At 36.4% G+C, this 19538-nt stretch overlaps 2 protein-coding genes across 4 annotated transcripts in view; one reads left to right on the top strand and one right to left on the bottom strand.

Moving 5' to 3' along the window:
* LOC146363413 (major histocompatibility complex class I-related protein 1-like) overlaps positions 1–19170 on the bottom strand; it is a 228372-nt gene extending 209202 nt beyond the window's left edge. Inside the window, exons 1-3 of the mRNA XM_084919870.1 lie at positions 18854–19170; positions 18442–18744; positions 4347–4607 (exon numbers count right to left, since the gene is read on the bottom strand). Coding sequence (XP_084775996.1) covers positions 4347–4607; positions 18442–18744; positions 18854–19112 — 823 coding nt within the window. The 5' untranslated portion in view covers positions 19113–19170. The remainder of the gene's footprint in view (positions 1–4346; positions 4608–18441; positions 18745–18853) is intronic.
* Positions 7349–11791, top strand: LOC146363414 (uncharacterized). Of its 3 annotated transcripts, none has more exons than XM_084919869.1 (4): positions 7349–7417; positions 9900–9942; positions 10325–10493; positions 10979–11791. In XM_084919869.1, exons 2-4 carry the CDS (start codon positions 9909–9911, stop codon positions 11103–11105), a joined length of 330 nt encoding a protein of 109 aa, XP_084775995.1. In that variant the 5' UTR covers positions 7349–7417; positions 9900–9908; the 3' UTR covers positions 11106–11791. The 3 variants fall into 3 exon arrangements, 2 of the variants coding, with proteins under 2 accessions (XP_084775995.1, XP_084775994.1); XM_084919868.1 differs by having other exon boundaries at positions 7352–7793; XR_014799262.1 differs by having other exon boundaries at positions 7352–10220.
* Positions 19171–19538: the final 368 nt, after the last annotated feature.

The raw sequence follows: 19538 nt of genomic DNA, 5'->3' as shown, positions 1-19538 counted from the left end.
GCACTAAAGTCTTATACTGACACAGAGACGTGATCAACATATAGAGGATCTACATTTATGGCTGCTTTTGTCTCAGTGGAAGATTTTTAAAACCAATCATCATTAACAATGTAGATTTTAGAAAAAGACACTGGGAAAAAAACAGAATTCATTTTCTCCTGTTAGCACATCTACGTCCTGCCTGCAGAGATATCACTGCACAGTTTATCTATGCTGCTGTAGGTGGAGCAACTTCCTGTGAGCTGCAGGAACAGACAAACACACTAAGCTGGATCCTGAGCAGCCGACACAGATCCTGATTCTAGATTTACTTTCCATCCTCTGAAACTCTGCAGCCGTTATCAGTCCAACAAAATCCTTCCTGTGAGAAACTAAACACCAGACTGTCCTGAGGTTTTTCTAGAGGTGTCTGTTTAATATGATCATGTGACATTAATCTAATCTGGAGTTCTACTTACAGTATTTCAGGCTCCAGCAAATGCTTCATGTCATCATTGATGACTATGCAAGAAATAATTTTTGATAAATCAGTTAATTTCTCTGGCAGCACGGTGGCACGGTGGTTAGCACTGTTGCCGCACAGCAAGAAGGTCCTGAGTTCAGTTCCACCATCAGGCCGGGGTCTTTCTGTGTGGAGTTTGCATGTTCTCCCTGTGTTTGCGTGGGTTCCCTCCGGGTGCTCCGGCTTCCTTCCACCGTCCAAAGACATGCAGCTTGTGGGGATAGGTTAACTGGACAATCCAAATTGCCACCAGGTGTGAATGTGCGAATGAATGTGAGTGCGAATGGTTGTCTGTCCCTGTGTGTTGGCCCTGCGATGGACTGGCGACCTGTCCAGGGTGTACCCCGCCTCTCGCCCTATGACAGCTGGGATAGGCTCCAGCGCCCCTCGCGACCATGAAAAGGATAAGTGGAAGCGAATGGATGGATGGACAGTTAATTTCTTGTGCTGTGACCTGACAAAAAGGTGAAAAAGGTTCCCCTAAGATTTTACAACCATGTTGTCATTTTTATTACATTTACTAAGAGCAGTGGACTGAAACAATAATTCAGACTTTGAATTTGACTCCATGCTGGGACACTTTAGTGTTTTTTAGCGCTGTGACCAGATAAGATTTTGCACTAAAAATATTAAAACATTCACGTTAATGATATTATTGGACGTGTAGCACAGAGATCTTTGAGTAGGAACCTGAGCGCCACTGATGCTGTGATGAGAGCAGACAGTCTACAGTTGAGAGCGACACGAGGAGTCATTCCTGCTTTTATAACATCACTGCTCTCAAAGCCACGAGAAACGCCTCGGTGCATCATCACAGGTATTTTCTTTATATGAACATGTGGAGTTACACACCATCTAGGTTCATATTCCACACTTTTCCAGCTCGTTTGGTTAATAAATTATATTAAAATTGCTAATCAATAAATCAGGACGCCGTGAATGTCCATGAAAATCTCGCATAAACACCTCCTTATAGGCAGCAACAAAGTGAATGTGGGATGAGCTGGTGTTGTCTGCACTCCTTTGATTGGAGTGTAGATTAAGTGGAGGAGAAACATGGGGAGGCCCTGCATGAGTCAAGAAAACGCTCACAGCTGTCACTGATAGAGGTGGGCGGGTCGATCCAAATATTGATAGTATTGGTACCAACACTAGTATTGGTTACGGATCAATACTAGCATGACTGGATTGATTCTTTGCTTTTATCCTTCAAGTTCAGTATGTAGCCCGCTGAACTGTGTTAATTATTATAGTGGGGATTCCCTTTGTCCAAACAAACAGCTTAAAATTCACAAGCCACTGTTGCACTGTGGTAATGTTTGGTACGCAGGCAAAAGAAGTCCAATTATCAAACTCGAAATTTGCATTTTATTGTTTATTTTTCCAGTTTGGAAAGCAATAACAAAGATCCATCTTTGTTCCTACCCGCTGCTTCTCCTGCTCTGGTAAAAAACCACAGGCCCACCCCAGTGCATTCTGGTCCTATACCAGTCCCTTTATTTATATAAAAAAAAAAAGACCTTACAGTTCTTCCTGGCTGACTTAGCAAGATAAACAACAAAACAAAACAAAACAAAGCAAATATTAACCTACAAATAAACTTGTAAATAACCCAAAAATATAAACAAACCAACAACAAACCCCAACAAAATTCAGAATAACAAAAATAAAGAATAAATAGCTCCAACAATTTCTTTGGAAAAATAAACCTCAAACATGCACTATGAAAAATGTCCAAACCTTTTTGTGTGCTTTAGAGACAGAATTTACATTACAGGTCGCCAAAAAACTGAGTTTCAAAAAGCATGAAAAGCTGAAAAATGTGTTTTGTTGTGTCAACTAATTATTGTGGAAAGTAACAATCACAGTGATATAGTGGTCATGGCTCACTAGTCTCCCCCAGTTAGCTGCCTGAATAACTTAAAATTATTGGAACTGATATCGACAATACTGCCCCTGTTGAAAGTGTGAATGTTGAATGTTTTTGTTGAAATGTCCAGGCAAGTATATACATGTTAAATGACAAGATATACGTGTTCAAATAGCGTCAATTAACTCACAACTATATGATAATTCTTCATAACTAAACAATAAGAACAAGTAGTCTGATGTCCTGTGATCATTATGAAGCTATAATTTGAAATACAATAACACGTTAAGTCTTTGTACAAAGTATCGGTATCGGATCAGTATTGTTGATACCACCCTGAATATTACATCACTAGTCACTGAGCACCAGAAAAAGCAAGCTCAGTGACCCGCCCAGAACGCTGTTATTTTCCATCGCTCGTAAATGTTGCGTAGATGAGTGACCAAAGCTGTGTTTAATGACCAAAACAACCCGTGGGTTTTTTTTCACCGCTCATAGGGAGGCTTTCTGGAAGGGTTGTTGCTAAATTTTACGGCGTCCTGATTTAACGACACCACCTTAATAATCAACCTTCAGCCAGTTTATGGGAAAAGTGAGACATTTTAACACTTTACTTTCCTTGAATATATTTTCAGATTGTTGTTTATTAGCAAAAAAAAAAAAAAAAGAAAAACACATTAAATTTTAAATCTGGGACCAAAAATATTAAACAAAGACTGAAACTCATATTTACTGTCTTATTTTTAAATAGGACAAAAATCAGTGTAAAATTTAGAGAAACTGTTAACTGTTAAACGTCTGTCTGTTAGTTTGTGCTTCTTATTTTTGGTCTATCTACTTCTCACCAAACTGTTTCACTATTGAAGTAAAACTAAAAGTTAAATATTTATTTATTTTCCACAGAGTAGCTTTAAGTTTGTCACTGATTAATTTATGGAACCTCTGCTAATGAAAGATAATCCTGAAAACATTTCCTCATGAAAACGGGCTGAATGTCTGCTTTATTTTCACAATGGTTGATGCATTTAGTTAAATTCATTCATAAAGAGGCCGTGGACAGTCAACGGGTCATTGAGCTGTCTCTACTTTCAGCCTGTTACAAAGTCAACCCTGTTTGATTCTACTTTTTGTATTAAATATAACATTATTATTATTATTATTATTATTATTATTATTATTATTATTATGTGTTTAATGGAATCTGGAAAAACTGCTGTCAAAACTGTGACATCACAGCACATTTAACATCTCAGCTAGATGATAAATTATTTCATCCTAAGATGCTGTTGATGGTGTCTGACATATTTTCTTTTTCTATAATTTATTACAATATGTGATTATTTGTGAGGGTCGTCTGAACTGAGACACACGGAGCGACTTCCTGTGAGCTACAGGAACAGACAAACACACTAAGATGGATCCTGAGCAGCAAACTCAGATCCTGATCCTGGGTTTAAGTTTCCATCCTCTGAAACTCTACAGCCTCTTATCGTTCTAAAAAAAAATATCGTGTAACTGCGGGAAAACTACACACCAGACTATGTTGAGGTCTTTCTAGAAGCTTCCACTGAGGGAGAGTTTCAGTCCAGGATTGTTTTTATTAAAAGTCAAATATTAGTTCACAATAATTGTAAAACAAATACACCTCAGACTGATTATTTAGATCCTGCTGATTTTCTGGAGATTAATTTCTGAATAATCGATTATTAAGAAATTGTAGCAAAAACAACCATCAAGGTTTCAGAGGCAAAAAATCCTAAATATAAACAGAAAACTTCAAATATCATGAATTTATCTTTATTATTTGATTATTGTACTGTAGTTCTACATTCATTATGAATTATTATGTTAATAATTTTAATCTGTAATCTGAATGAAACATTTAATATGTGTGCAAACCTGTTTACTACTGTAAACAAAACACACTGAAAACATTAACAGCAAATATCAGTAAAAAATGAAACATGAACAAACCTCCAGTTTGGTTGAAGCGCTGCTTTGCAGTGTCAATGTTGGCTTTGAAAGACTGCTGGGAACCCCAACAGTTTGCAGTCTCTCTCTCCCAGTACTGCTGATCTGTGTTCTTGGCAATCCAGTCCTGTTTGGGCTCAGCTTTCTCCGTGTTGCTGTCATAATAATCAATCTGAACATCATCAACCATCCCAACAACCACAAACTCTGGGAAGTTTGGGACTTGAGAGGATCCAGTAAGGAAATACTTCAGCGAGTGGGTCACTGTAAGAAACAGTTAATGTTGTGAGATCTCAGGAACACAGACTTATAAATTATTTTATTTTTTAAATAACACAATAAGAAAAACTACAGCACATTAAAGACATCCTGTAATAATCCTGCTGTCCCTTCAATAAACACAAAATAGATTTATGAATAGATATTCAGTGGTTAATGTAATTTTTCTGATCCTCTTTTCTTCAAAACTTCAAATTCTAGTTTAAACCTGATTATTCACAGAAAGTTTTAAAACTGGTGTTTATCCTTCAGTTTGGTTTAATTCAGCTTTCATGATTGATGGTTTGAACTCATTATAGGTTTTAATTTAACTATATTTTTATTTTGTTTTCATTGTTAAACAAAATACATATTATTTTTATCTGTTTTGCTTTTGTTACGCAGCGTGACTTCTGAAGTGAGTTGTTCTCTTTTGCATTTCAATTTTTGATATTTCAAATTATATGAATGGATTGAAGCATATCAATGCTTCTTCTTTGTTTATATTATTTTTATAGATTTTTTTAAGCTTAAAATTGTTACAGAAAGTTTTACTTCCAATATCTTTGATCGATAATATTATCAATAAAACCAGAGCTAATGTTAGGTAACTATTATTTGGGGAATATTATCTTAGCAATTGTTATTTTATCTTTTATTCTGTAATCAGGTTTTCAGTTGAGTTTTCAGTTATCAAAAGTCAACAATATTTGTTAGTTTAAAACTCTTCTCATTAGCGCTCCCTGGTGGAGATTGTTTATAAATTGCAAAACTTTTCTGGTATTTCTCACCTGCAGCTTCTTATTGATCATTCAGCAGTGATACAAAAAATTAGTTCGTGATGGTATGTGTAGTGTACTCGCACTTTACATACATAAACTATCTGATATTATTAAGTAATAATGATTTAATTTGCATCTCAATTCAGTTCAATTGAATTCTATTTTATTTTATTTATACACCTCACAACAAAAGTCACCTCATTGCGCTGTTAATTAAGCAATAACACCAGAAAAACAGTGAACTTCATATCCGGGTGTAACTGCTCGTTAGTTACGACATGTGTGCGCATGTTTGTCAAACAGAAAATATTCACAAGCATAACACTGGTGAATAATACTGAAGACAATACAAAGCAGGAGTCTTTTAACTTTTAATAGACTACATCAAATGACATGTGGCTCTTCATATACTGAACAAATAATTTTTAAATAATAGTAAAATAAAAATAATATTTATAAAGATACTTAAATGAACTTTAGTTAACTTTAATAAGCAGCTGTTGTGTGAAAATGTTTTAAACCCTCATGAAAATTAAAATAGTACTTAGTTTTTAAAATAAACGTTTTAATTATTGTCACCAGATTATCATCACACCTCCTCACTGATGTTTTATTTGTTGGACTGTTTGGAGAGACAGCAGAGTCACAACGCTTAAAAATGCGTCACGAACGCTTTAAACCCGGAAATCATCAAATAGTTTGGGACATAAGTCGCCTTGTTTTAATCTTTGCCTTCATCTAAACTTTAATGTTTATTATTATTAGGTATTGAAAAGATAAACAGACGATTTAATTACCTGTATAATATAATCGATTGTTTCTAAACATTGACATTATCTACACTGTAAAAAAAAAAAAAAAAGTAATATAAAAGTATCTTACTGTATATTTTACAGTTTTGTACTGTTTTTCTGGAATATCATTAAATTTACATAAGTAGACTGTGATTTTACATGTCAAATGTAAAATAACATAACATCACTGTAAATGTAATAAAACACAATTTTCTTGTTTTTTAAATATATTTTTTTGTACATATGCATATTTAGATTGTAAAAATACATTCAGAAATGTATCATAATTTCACAAATATTTGTCTGTTATTTGAGAGATTGATCTGTTAAATTCAAATGTAATACTATGGAAAAATATATAAAATGATTGAAAATTAATGAGAATAATTAATAATTAAAGGAGTATTTGAATTATAATTTTGCTGAAAATTTCATGTCATCTAGGTCTGTTTCAATAATTCAGAGGTAACAAGTGAAAATATAATTAATAGGAATAAAAACTAAAAAAAAACATATAAAACATTGCACGGCCACGCTGTGCTAATTATATATTTAAAAAAATAAATGTAGAGGTAGGAATTGCAATTAATATAAATCTCAAATTATTCACAACATTCCTGAACAGAAATAGGCCTCTGCACCTGGGGTGAGGGCGTGGCCATGAAAACAATGTTACATGCCATTGGATGTTGGGACACATAATAACATGACGCTAAGCATCGGCCAATGAATGTGAACTAACAACCACAAGGTCGCGGGTATGGCTGTGGAAAGTAGTGATGGTAAACTTGATTCTTTTTGCTGAATCGAGTTTGAATGAGTCACTCACCAAAGTGAATCGGGTTTTTTGAGTCATTTGAGTCACTGAGTCAGTTGACCAGAGTGCAAAAAATGTACATTTTCACTCAAACTTAATTTGTTTCTCTTGTCATGTATATCCTACTGCTAAGATGAGTGATTGAAAAAGAAAAACAACTATTTTTATGGAGCAAAAAAGAGCAAAAAAAATTCTAAAGGGAACATTTATTTTTATTTTATTTTAGTAGTATTTTCCTCAAATGTGTCAAATATATATTTTCCCATCTAAATGTCCACTGAGCTGTGAGCCAGGGGGCGGTAATGCGCCTTAACATTGGTTGCCAACCAAGAAGAAGAAGAAGAAGCTGTGAGCCAGGAGGGAGGGGGTGAGTGAGTCCTGAGTGATTCGCTTATGCTATGATTCAGCACAGAAAAGGAGGGGGTGAGTAGCTCAAATGTGCTGTTAGCATGTTAGCAGAGCGATGCTACTGTGAACCGAGGAGCTATTGTCTTGATGTGAGCTTCTACTCAGGGTTTTTTCTTCCAGTTCAGAGCAGAAATGTTTTTGTTAAGAAACTGGCTGTTGTTTTTTTCCCCACAGTTTTAATTATAAGCTAGATATATTTCTACTAATGAAATTAGTTTGCTAAGAGCAACAGGGATGAGTCAGTGAGTCAGTTGGGCTTGTGAATCATGATTCACGAGTCAGTAAAGTGATTCTCGAGTATTGAAGGATTCATTCATGATTCGGGCATCACTAATGGAAAGCGCGCTGGAAGAAAGAGGTTGGTGAAAGATCATCCATGCAGTGCTGCAAGGCAAGTATATCAAACTCAGCTTAGTAGATTTAACTTGGAATTGCTTGACCACTATTGCTCGTAGTTTACTGAGACGGTAAAAGGCATGGAATCCCTAGCTATGAAGGCAAAGGACGTCGTCTGTCAGTATAAGGTGCAGTTAGCGGCTGGTCTAGCTGTATACTAGTGATGGGTCGGTCGCGAACGAAATGGCTCTTAGAGCCGGATCTTTGAAGTGAACGATGCGAGCCGGCTCCTTATTGGGAGCCGTGGGGTTTTTTTTTTCTTTCTCCTGCCCTCTCTTTCACTTTTTTTTTTCGCTTCACGCTGCAAGTCACCCTTGTGTTTGCGCTGAGCAGAGACGGCAAACAGAGCCTTGCGTTTGCGCCCCTCTCCCCTCTGCTCAGCGCTGAGCTGAGGGGGGCGGGGCGGTAGTTACACTCGCAACAGCAGTAGCACACAACAAGAGCAGGAGGGAGAGGGAAAGAAAGAGAGCCGGGAGCAACAACAAGAGACAACACCGTCACATTGGAAAGGTACAGTAAAGAAAATGAGTGACACCAAGAAAAGAAGCAAAGTCTGGAACCATTTCAATCTTATTGACAAAACAAAGGCAGAGTGTAGAGTCTACAAGAAAAGGATATCATATAGAGCCGGCTCCACAAACAACACGCACAGGCACCTAAGAACTGTCCATCCATCAGTGCAATGGGAAGATAAAACGCAGTCAGTTGAGTGTGATATTAATATTTCTAAATGCCAACCTTTCCCTTAATTAAAGATCTGGGCGTTCTTTTTTTTCCCTTTTTTTTCCATATTTTGATTTATATTTTATTGTGTTGTGGTTTGCAGTGTTTTGTGTTGTTTCACTTTAAATTTGTTTAAAAGGAAAAAGCTGAAAATTTAAGTAGTTAAAAGTTGAAATGTATGGAATGTAAATAGTTGGTTTCTGTATTTTATAATTTATTTATTACATTTTATGTGGAGTGAATAAATAAAAGTATATTTACAGTGGCCCCTAGAGACAAAGCACGTACACACTCCAAAACACGTACAAACTCCGGAGCACGTACAAACTCCAAAACACAACGGAAGTGCTCCAGGATGCTAGGGGCCGTGTTGAGCTTTTGTTACCTAGTGGCTACACAAGCCAGGAAGTACCAACAATCGGATTGGGTGTGTGGTAGTAACAGGTAAATGAAGTTTTTTTTAAAATTATTTGAATATATATATATGAGTGTTTGTGTATTAATACAAAAGCAATAGACATATGAATTCGATTGTGTAATTTAAGTGATCTAGGGTAGCTCTGTTTTGGAAGTTCAGTTAATGCTAGAAATGTGTTTTGGAGTTTGTACGTGCTTTGGAATTTCTAAGTGCTTTGGAGTTTGTACGTGTTTCATCTCTAGGGGCCCCCATAAATATTTATATATAAACATACATAAAGAAAACCACGTTTTTTTTACATTACTAATTCCTTTTGTGCATAATTTTATATTGTTGTTGATAATTAATTAATTAAAGCAACAAAACAACCTGAAGAGCCGGTTGGGAGCCAAAAGAGCCGGCTCTTTTTAGTGAGCCGAGCCGAAAGAGCCGGTTCTCTAAAAAGAGCCGGAAATCCCATCACTACTTTATACTATCTTGCTGGCTAGCAGAGTTGTTGTTCGCTAATTTGTTAGCTGCCAGCTTTCTGTGACCATGTAAACACAGCAGTTGCTACGCGGATAGTTTCTACACCGCTAATACCCGTTAGGGGGCCCGCGATGACAGCTGCCACTGATGCATTTGTCTTAATGTGAAATTAAGTATGCAACTTAAGAGCTAATAGGCGACCTGTTCCACTCTAGCAACACACCTGCACTCTTGTAGAGAGCTCGTGCGTGCCAAGATGTGCTGCGTGATGAACTGAGAGAAATAGGAAATAGAAGTAGCCCACTGTGCTAGCTTTGCCCTGTAAAATGTAATGGACAGGTAAGCCAAGTATTTCCTTCTATTTTGTGGAAAGGAAGTAGGGCTAAAGCAGCTGAGGCGAATTATTTGACTACATTTAAACGTACATTGCATACATGTATTTGGATTTTGGCAGGTTTCATGATTCATAAGGTTTTGTTTCTTCCCCTGCAGATTAGTAGCATGAGTTCTCAAATTTATTCAGTAAGCTGTAAAGGTGAGTATTGTGCTGCATTTAAGGATGTCAAAAGATTACACCTGTCACAGTTGTGGTGCTTTAATGTAAATGTTTGGGCACCCATGGTCAACATTTCAGTTCATGTGAACAGTTAAGCAAGTAGAAGATGAAATAATCTCCAAATGGCTTAAAGTTATAGATGACATTTAATTTTAAATAAAATAATTTTCATATTTTTTTAAACAGAAAAGGAAAAGGCCCACAGCAAAAGTTTGGACACCTTGTAGTTGACCGTAGGGCCCAAACTGCATGCCAGTGTATGTAATTGATATACATCAGTTGTAACATTGCAGTTAGTTGTTTGAGTCATTTGTGGACTTGTTTTTTTTGTCCCCTTGTCTCTTGTTCATGTACACAACAGGAAACTCTACTTTGGCAGCCGAGCACTTCATGTTATCTGTGGACCAGGCAATTGTGAATGGCCATATCACTATCTTCAGTGACGCACTTATCCTGATGTTTGGCTCTTACTACTGCACGAACATTTCTTATCCAGTAGCCCAGGCAGCAACCTTGGAATTCTTGCAACGGTAAGGCGGCACCAGTCAATTTTATCCATTGAGACATAAGAATGATGAGACAGTGAAATCTAAAGTTATGCAATCCAAATCAAATCATCAGATCTCCTTTCATTTGCAGCTAAAACACATAAGAATGAGCAATGCTTGAGTGTTGAGATGATTTGTAGATTGATAAATCAACAAATAACTAATATTTGCGTTTCAGATGGCTGTCTCTGAAATATCCTTGATTCATGCTCATGTCAAGTTATAGAAAGAGACCTTTGAGTAGTAGATGTTCACAGATGTTTCACTACCCTGAAACAGCATTTGCAATAGACTCACAGGTTAACCAAACATCTTTGCATCACCCCTCTGTTCCACAATGACCTGTATGTCCAAACACGCACTCAAAAGCAAGCTCAATCTACACTTAGATTCATTGCAAATGTAAAAAAAACACATACAGTCCAGTCCTCAGTTTCTTAATGAAGTTGTTGTTTTTCATTCGACAGATGCCTTAAGATAAACCCCGACAAGGGATCCAAAGTGGAGTGGAACACGTCTAAGAAAAACCTTGCAGTCAATCCAAAGGTTCTGACGTTGATCGCCAAAATTGCGGACTATGAGTGGAGAGCATAAAAAGTTCTTATTTTTATCCTGAGGATAACATAATCTGCTGTTCAGTAGCACTGGTCTCCGGTTCATGGTCAATGTCAACAGCACGGGTGGCCTGCTTGATAGGGGAAAAGTGAAATATAGGCTGCAAATCCTATTCACATTTAGCTAGCATTAGTGCTAGCCAGTTGGTATGTTACTGTCTGCTGACAGGCTCTCTGTCACTCTGTCCTGCTTTAGGTGTAGCATTGTGTTAAGTATTATCTTCATCTCAGTTCATTGTAATAGGCTATACACCGACACTTGTGGTGCTTGCTCTGCAAACACAGTCCCATTCGTTCAGTTATTTTGGTAAAAGTTTGTGTTAAAGTGACAATGTATGTATCAATACTTATCAGTTAAGTATAATCAGCATAACAATGAGGCTTTTGTTTTACTTGAGTTGTTCTTTGCATATGATTACTTTGCAAATTTCTCCAAGGGAACCCAAATGGCCAGCAGCAGCCCTGAATGTGAGACTTTCAGAAAGCTAGAGCTACTTCTAAACCTGCAGGTTATGTGCCTCAAATATACCCCTTTTCGTTGCTCCAGATGTGGGGAGGCAGATGAACGTTCGAGGTGGCATCGTCCCCTTCTTTTGTGCTCAAATGTGCGTTTGCATTACATTCTTTTTTTCTACATGCCTTTGTTTATGCATAAGTGTTAGTTGTTCTTGGATTGTTCCAGGAAGGGTTATCTTTTTGTCAATAAAATCCATGTTAATGATTGAAACAATGTCTCATGTCTTATAAGTAAAATAAACATCTACAAACTGCTCAAACACAACATATGATCAAGAATTAACATAATCTTGATGTAATTATAATCAGGGGTTTTGTTTAATAAGGGTTCTTTGGGTGTTTTGTGACAGATAAAACCCACAATCTTACAGAGAGCACACTTAATTCAAACTGAAAGTCCAGTAAATATTCAGGAAATTTATGTTAAATTACACTTCAAATCTAAATTTACATGTGATATTATGTAAAATTAACAGTGAATTGTAATTTTAAAGCCAATATCTAGTTTTTTGACATGTTTTGAAAGATAAATCAAATTATTTTGTGCTGTATAATGTAGTATTACATCAAATATAATTGAATATATAACTTTTTTACATCAAATAATGTTATTTAACCCAACTGTTAACTGTATATTTCTGTAAATTTAAGCATTATTATTCATATTGCCACATTCATTGACCTTGTTTATAGGTAATTTCATTGTTTAATCACATTAAAATGTTCCTAATTTAATGTTTAAAAGCACTTGAAAAAGGCAAAATCCCATGTAAAATTAGGGCAACAAATTGTATTTTCATTACTGAAAATAACCGTATTTTTATGAGGAAGTTATTTTCTGTTATTTTACGGGATTATTTTGGCACCCCAGCTGCCGGAATATTACTGTTTTTTTAAGATGTTTTTTTTAACAGTGTACTAGGATCCATTACAACTAAATGTTTAGCGTATTTCTGGGGAGCAAACAGTCCGTCCATTTGTCTTTCAAATTACATAAATCTGACATATAAAAAGACAGAAATATAACAGTCAAACTGACCTGCTGCTGCCCCCTGTATTCCCAGGAGAAGAAAGAAGATGAAGGCCTTCATCTTCTTTCTTCTTTCTTCTTTCTTCATCTTCTACATTGTGACCATAAACATCCAAACCTTTAACAGACTTTATGCGTTCGCTTGTCCAGAAAAAGCTAAAGCTAAAATGGAGAACCAGGAGAAACGTCACCATTAGCCTCGATCAGAGCCAATAGGGATTTACTCTGAGAGTAAACGTCACTTAAATCAACGAAACTGAAAGTAAAATATTTTCATATGAACCAGTTTATCACGAAGGGAAGGTTAGTTTCATCTGGTCTTTATACATTTTTATGTTATGACAGGTGTAGTTCATGTTATGTTGGGTATACACTGTATAATTTATTTTCTATTCAGGGGATAAAACCTTGTTAAGTTTCTCAGTGGAGTGATTTGTATTAATTTTAAACGCATACACTGTAAAAAATCAAACTTGCAATTGCTGAGCTTACAGTCATTTCTTTCACAATTCAACAATAAAAGCTGAGTTGCCCCATAAACTCAAATACATTAAGGGTTTCAACTAATCCTTTAACGTTTTGGAGCAAAAGTTGGTCTCAGATGAAATTTGTTGCTGGCAAAATGAATGAATTCAGGTTTTACATGAGTTGAAGCTGTTGGCGCCTTTCTGTGCCTGAGCACGCATGCGCATCTCATATTTTTGGATACTACGGGGTCTACTTTGCACTTTTGCAAGGACTGAAAGCCACCTGGCCGTCTGCCTTAATGCCAACACGAGGCTTTTTACACCAGGAGCTGGATGCTAGTGATGGGATTTCCGGCTCTTTTTAGAGAACCGGCTCTTTCGGCTCAGATCACTAAAAAGAGCCGGCTCTTTCGGCTCCGAACTGGCTCCTCAGGTTGTTTTGTTGCTTTAATTAATTTATTATTAACAATAATATAAAATTATGCATAAAAGGAATTACTAATGTAAAAAAAAAAGTGGTTTTATTTATATATGTTTATATATAAATATATGCGGTGGCCCCTAGAAACAAAGCACGTGCAAACTCCAAAACACATTTCTAGCGTTAACTGAACTTCCAAAACAGAGCTACCTAGATCACTTAAATTACACAATTGAAAGCATATGTGTATTGTTTGTGTATTTATACACAAGCACTCATAAATATTCAAATAATTTACCTTTTACTACCACACACCAAATCCGGTCGTTGGTACTTCCTGGCTTGTGTAGCCACTACACTGCGCCTAGCATCCTGGAGCACTTCTGTTGTCTTTTGTACATGTTTTGGAGTTTGTACGTGCTTTGTCTCTAGGGGCCACCGTAAATATACTTTTATTTATTCATTCCACATAAAATGTAAGAAATAAATCATATAATACAAAAACCAACTATTTATATTTCAGCTTTTAACTATTTAAATTTTCAGCTTTTTCCTTTTAAACAACACAAAACACTGCAAACCACAACACAATTAAATATAAATTAAAATATGAAAACAAAAAGAACATGCACATTCTCTGTCATATGGGCCTGCATGAATAAACTTTCTGAATCCTTTATCATCCGCAACTGAAAATAGTTGTGGATGATTACTATACCTTTCAAATGTGACGTTGTTGTCCCTGGCTCTCTTTCTCTCTCTCTCTCCCTCCCGCTCTGTTCCTGTGCTACTGCGAGTGTAACTACCGCCCCTCCCCCCTCTTCCCAGCGCAAAGCACAAGGCTCGCGTGCGGAGTGAAGCGGAAAAAAGGTGCGAGAGAGAGGGTGAGAGAAAGAAAAAAAAAAAAAACCCCACGGCTCCCAATAAGGAGCCGGTGTTCTGAGAAACCATCCTACTTTGACAAATCGTCCTACCCGTATTATGATTTTACGGTGACTTGTGACTAAACCTAACCCTACCCTTAACCATAACCCTAACCATAACCATAACCTTAAGAAGTATTCCGGATGGGTGACAGAAAAAGAAGTTAATTTGGGTTTGGTGTTGTGCGCATGCGCGGCGTCTGCGCAGAAACATCGGGTAGGATGTTTTTTGAGGTAGGATGGATTCCCAGAACACCTGCTCCTTGTCAGCCCGGGCTAGTAATCAGGTCGTGACAAGTAAGCTCTCCAATTCTCACCCTCTTCCCTCGTATTATCCTTGCTTTTGCTTCCCCGTACACTGACACTAATCTCTACTCTCCTTTTTCCGTAATAAATGCTAATTATTGGGAATTAGCATGAAATGCAGGATTTGTTTGTTTTATGCATTTATGTATTCACCTCACACATGAACAATCCCCAGTTCAAGACCAGGAGGAGACACAAACCCAGACTCAGGGAGTCATGAGAAAGTCTACTCCTTGTTTCAGTCCAAGCAGGAATAAATGGAAGGCTTGTGTCAGGAAGGATATTCAGTGTAAAATCTGTACCAGTTAAAGCATGAAGATCGGTCCACATTGGCGACCGTTTGGGAAATAAGATGAGAAGTACATTAAGGTTATAATATAATTATAATTATATTATAATTTATTGCAGCGGAAACAAGCTGCAATTCTCTGGGGATCAAATGATACAGAAAAAGGCTGCCACAAAAAAAAAGACAAAAACATAAAATTCCTAGATAACCTGTCATCACCTCCTGTATTCCCAGGAGAAGCAGGAACATTAAGACCATCAACATGTAAACGTTTAAGAGACTTTATTAGTTTTATTGTCCACAAAAAGAGACTCAGTGCTTCCTGCTCAGGTGTCAAAGATCCATCAGAATAAATAGGAATTCATCCTGAGAGCAAACGTCAGTTATATCTGGTTTAAACTCACACATTGAACCGGTTTTTGATGGCATCATAAAATCTGTTCTTTGTGGCTCATGTTGAATTGGAAACAAAAATATCACAAATGAATTCACTGAATTTCTGTCATGTGGCGCTCTGTGGAGGGTAGAGCAATAACTGTGTGATCACAAATTTGTGTAGTTATTGAGTCGTGATATTATATTGATTATATGTAATTATATTGTCGAAAGCATCATATTCTTTTATTCATGTCTTCTGTGGTAGTTATGTGTTAGCATTTTAAGGTACTTATTTAGTTTCAGTACAAGTCTAACGTTGGACCTACTTTCAGCTCAGCCTGCTATCTACTGTTATCATTCTCATGTAACACGCTATTACCTCTGTACTTCTCAGAAGTGAGACCCAAACAAACAAAGGATAAAGAGTCAAACAATGTTCCTAAACATAAAAGTTAGCTCCTGTCAGCTTTTTTCTGCAGCTTCAACACTGAAAACTTTTTGACTGAAGAGAAATTTAAAACCCCTGCAGATGTTTGAACACCTGATGCTGTTCTTTTCATTTCCTTTTTTCTTGGTACTTTTAATATTTAAGTTCTAGTTACTTCATGATTTAGTGGTCAACATGTTTTCTTTACACAGAAAACATCAATACTTTTAGACTTGAAGGTGACACAAAAACCAAATCAAACACATGGATCCAAAAACATAGTATAACACAATAGAAATGTGTTTGAACAGACAAATTACAGCTGCTTATAAATTAAAGTGAAAGCAGCATTTAAGATAAGAAAAGTTGAACAAAGGATAGAAATGAAAGAGCATCGTCCAGTCTGTTTTTAGGAGAGAGCTGTTCCCATAGTTCCAACAGAGGTGAAGCAGCTGCTCTAACAACATTTTTTTTGTTTCCGTTACACTTCATTTTAGTTTTAAAGGCACATTATTTTGGAGTGATCCATGTCAGTGTTTGTATGCAATGCTATGACGTCTTCTCCAACATAACCAGAAAGATCATTACTGGTAACTGTTAACCTCCTCAGAGACTGCACCAAACCAAGTGAGATTCATCTAAGCTGATATCACATTTTTTCCATCATTTTTTTCATGTGAAAAGTCAGATCTCCCCTTTAGTTACATCATTTTATAGTTTATAGTTTAGTTTATACAATAGTTTATAATATTAAAGCAAATATTCATGAAACTGTAGCTACAGTCACATGGGAAGAATAAACTCAATGTGGATTCACAACAGGACAAAAATTAAGAATATTGTGGATTTTATTAAAAATTATCATAACAAACATAGAAAATAAATTAACAGCAATACTTACATTTATCCAATAAACAAACACCAGATATAAAAAATTGTTTACAAGAGAGAGAAAAACACCCTTAAAGTACTGAAGTACGAGAAGTATTTCATCAGCATTCATTAGTGCTGAAAACACACTTCAGTCTCAAAATATTTGAAATGACATTTGAAAGAAAACTAAACAGGTTTATATAAAAAGGTGATAAATTTGTCCAACAAAATAAGAATAAAGGTAGAAAAAAAATAATAAAAACTAGGAAAACCAGACAATACAGGAGGCAAAGTCAGTGAGCACACAGGGAACAAAAGGAATGAAAAATGTGTTCACAGCATTATTGAAAAGCTACTAAACACAGTGACAAAGAACTCCATCCATCCATTTCCTGTCCTGCGTTCTCACTGAGATAAAATAAGACAAGAGTGGAGCCAGTCCTCACACACCAGGGCAGAGACGAAGTAACCTTTATCATCAGATTTATAAGTTAAAAAATAGTTTACTCTAATAAATTCGGTGATTTAAAGTCTCCAGTTAAAAATGTGAAAATCCACAAATGTTACGTTAAGGGAAATAAATCACCAAACCCTGTGAGTATATAAGTGTCATAGATGTAGGTGGACCTGTGTGTTTCTCTTTATGTATATTTACATTTATACAACTGATACTGGAAATATTTAATTTAAATTAAAGTCAACAAGCATGATGGAAAAACAATGATTCACAGTTTAGAGGTAACGAGGTAACAGTCCTCGTTTCAGCGCAAAAATTTACACAGAAATTTAAAAAGAAAAAACAAGAAAACATTATTTTCATTTCTGCAAATCAGCATATTTACATTGTAATACATTAAAGTCATTAAAGCAAAAGAACTGCAAATTGAGAATTTACCCACAATACTGTTAAAGCAAAACCATTTGTTCTAATTTTGTCAGCTTGGTGTTTTTGTAAACATTCTTATTGGTGTTAATATTTAATATTTATCCAAACTACAGAAGTGAAACATCCAGAACACCCAGAGCAAGAATCATGGGGATGATCATGAAGAGGGAATTTCCTTTAGATCAAAGAAAAACAAATCAGAACCTGAACAGATGAAACAGGATAGAGAAGATCACCAATCAAAACAGATAACAGCACTGATTATAGACAATATGTCTGTCACTATATGCTTTACCTGTTGTTCATATCTGAATATATTCACTGTGTCTGTGCTTATTTACCCACATTTAACTCTGATGTCTTTGTGTCTCTGGCCCACTGAACTTCTGAGAATAAAAACATCCTTTTTAATTTAGTCAGTAAACTTGATTCCAAAATCAAATCATTACCTCTACTCGTCTTATAAAACTCTGGAGTAACTATACTCTGTTAACTGTGGCTGCTCATTCACAAGGTAAAACATGATTTGGGAAAAAGCATTAGTGTTTGGTAAAGAGTCTTAAATCCCTTTTATGTTCTTAGTTTGGAAATACAACTCACTTTTATTTTCAGCAGGTTCACATAATTATTTCAAGATAGGAAACATGTCCCAGTCTAGACTTTAAGTGTGAAATAAACTGACAAAATTGTTCTATTTTTAACACATAAAACTGCATGAACTGCTCTTTACTATGCACTATTATATTACAGTAAACTAAATGTGTGCTTCTGACCTTCATCACTTCTGAGTGCAGACTGACCTTTATTGGTTCTGATCACTGCTCTGTCCAGTCTGGTGATGATGTCCTTATTCACACCACAGAGCTGAAACACACAATCGTAGCTCCTCCAGTCCTCAGGTTTGACTGATGAAAGATCCAGATCAGCAGAAATCTGGAGGGTCCCATCATTGTTGGGCAGGATCTCTCCTCTGTTCACACCCTCATGAAGCTCTTTCCCATCTTTCCTCCAGAACAGTTTGGCTTTGTGTGGATAGAAACCTGTAGCGTGGCAGGTGATTGGAGAGGAGGAAGACTTCTGGAGGAAAGACACTGAGGGAAGAACTGTTGAAAAAATATAAGTGTTTGTTATTGTTATTATTACAAATTGTATGTTTGTTGACAATCAATCAACTGTCTTTCCAAGTCCAGTTAAAATCCTGTGTTATTGCACCTGTTCTCCTCAGAGAGCTCCCTGAACAGTTCAGATACTTCTTCAGCCACTCGGGACAAATGTGAGTGAAGTAGTTCTTCTGTCTGGCTGAGAGAGCTCTGTCAGAGTCGTACTTCTGTTTAGCGATGACTGCCTGCTGCTTTGGAGCGATCCACGTCTCTGTCTTAAGGTCAAACGCCAAAAAGTCCTCGCCATCGTAACCCAGCTGATCATAGCCGGTCACATTATTTTTTTCAGTATCCCATTCACAGCCATACATCTCCTGATAAACATGCACACCTGAAAGACAGAAACAGTACAGTGAACCAGAGCAAAGCTGCAGCACAGTCTCATATCAATACAGACACATCAACCAATCAACAGTCACTGAAACAGAGGATCTACTGTTTCTCCTGCTGTTTACTGGCTCAGTGGAAACTAATTAAAACAAACTCTCATCAACACAGTTTAAACTTTACAGAGAAAAAACAGAAACAGACTGAGATGCTACACTCTGAGTCCTTATCTAACCTGCACTTCTATAGACATATATAAATAGGACTACAGGTTACATGCCTATATGCATAATATATAGGCATATACAGTATTTAAAGCTTAAACTAATCATGACAGCACGGTGGTTAGCACTGTTGCCTCACAACAAGAAGGTCTTGAGTTTAATTCCACCATCAGGCCAGGGTCTTTC

The sequence above is a fragment of the Perissodus microlepis genome, chromosome 22 (genome assembly GCF_051167445.1).
Source record: "Perissodus microlepis isolate ML-2025 ecotype Zambia chromosome 22, ASM5116744v1, whole genome shotgun sequence".
Lineage (NCBI taxonomy): Eukaryota > Metazoa > Chordata > Actinopteri > Cichliformes > Cichlidae > Perissodus > Perissodus microlepis.
Note: the sequence above shows the minus strand (reverse complement) of the source record. Positions and strands in the feature narration are given on the sequence as shown.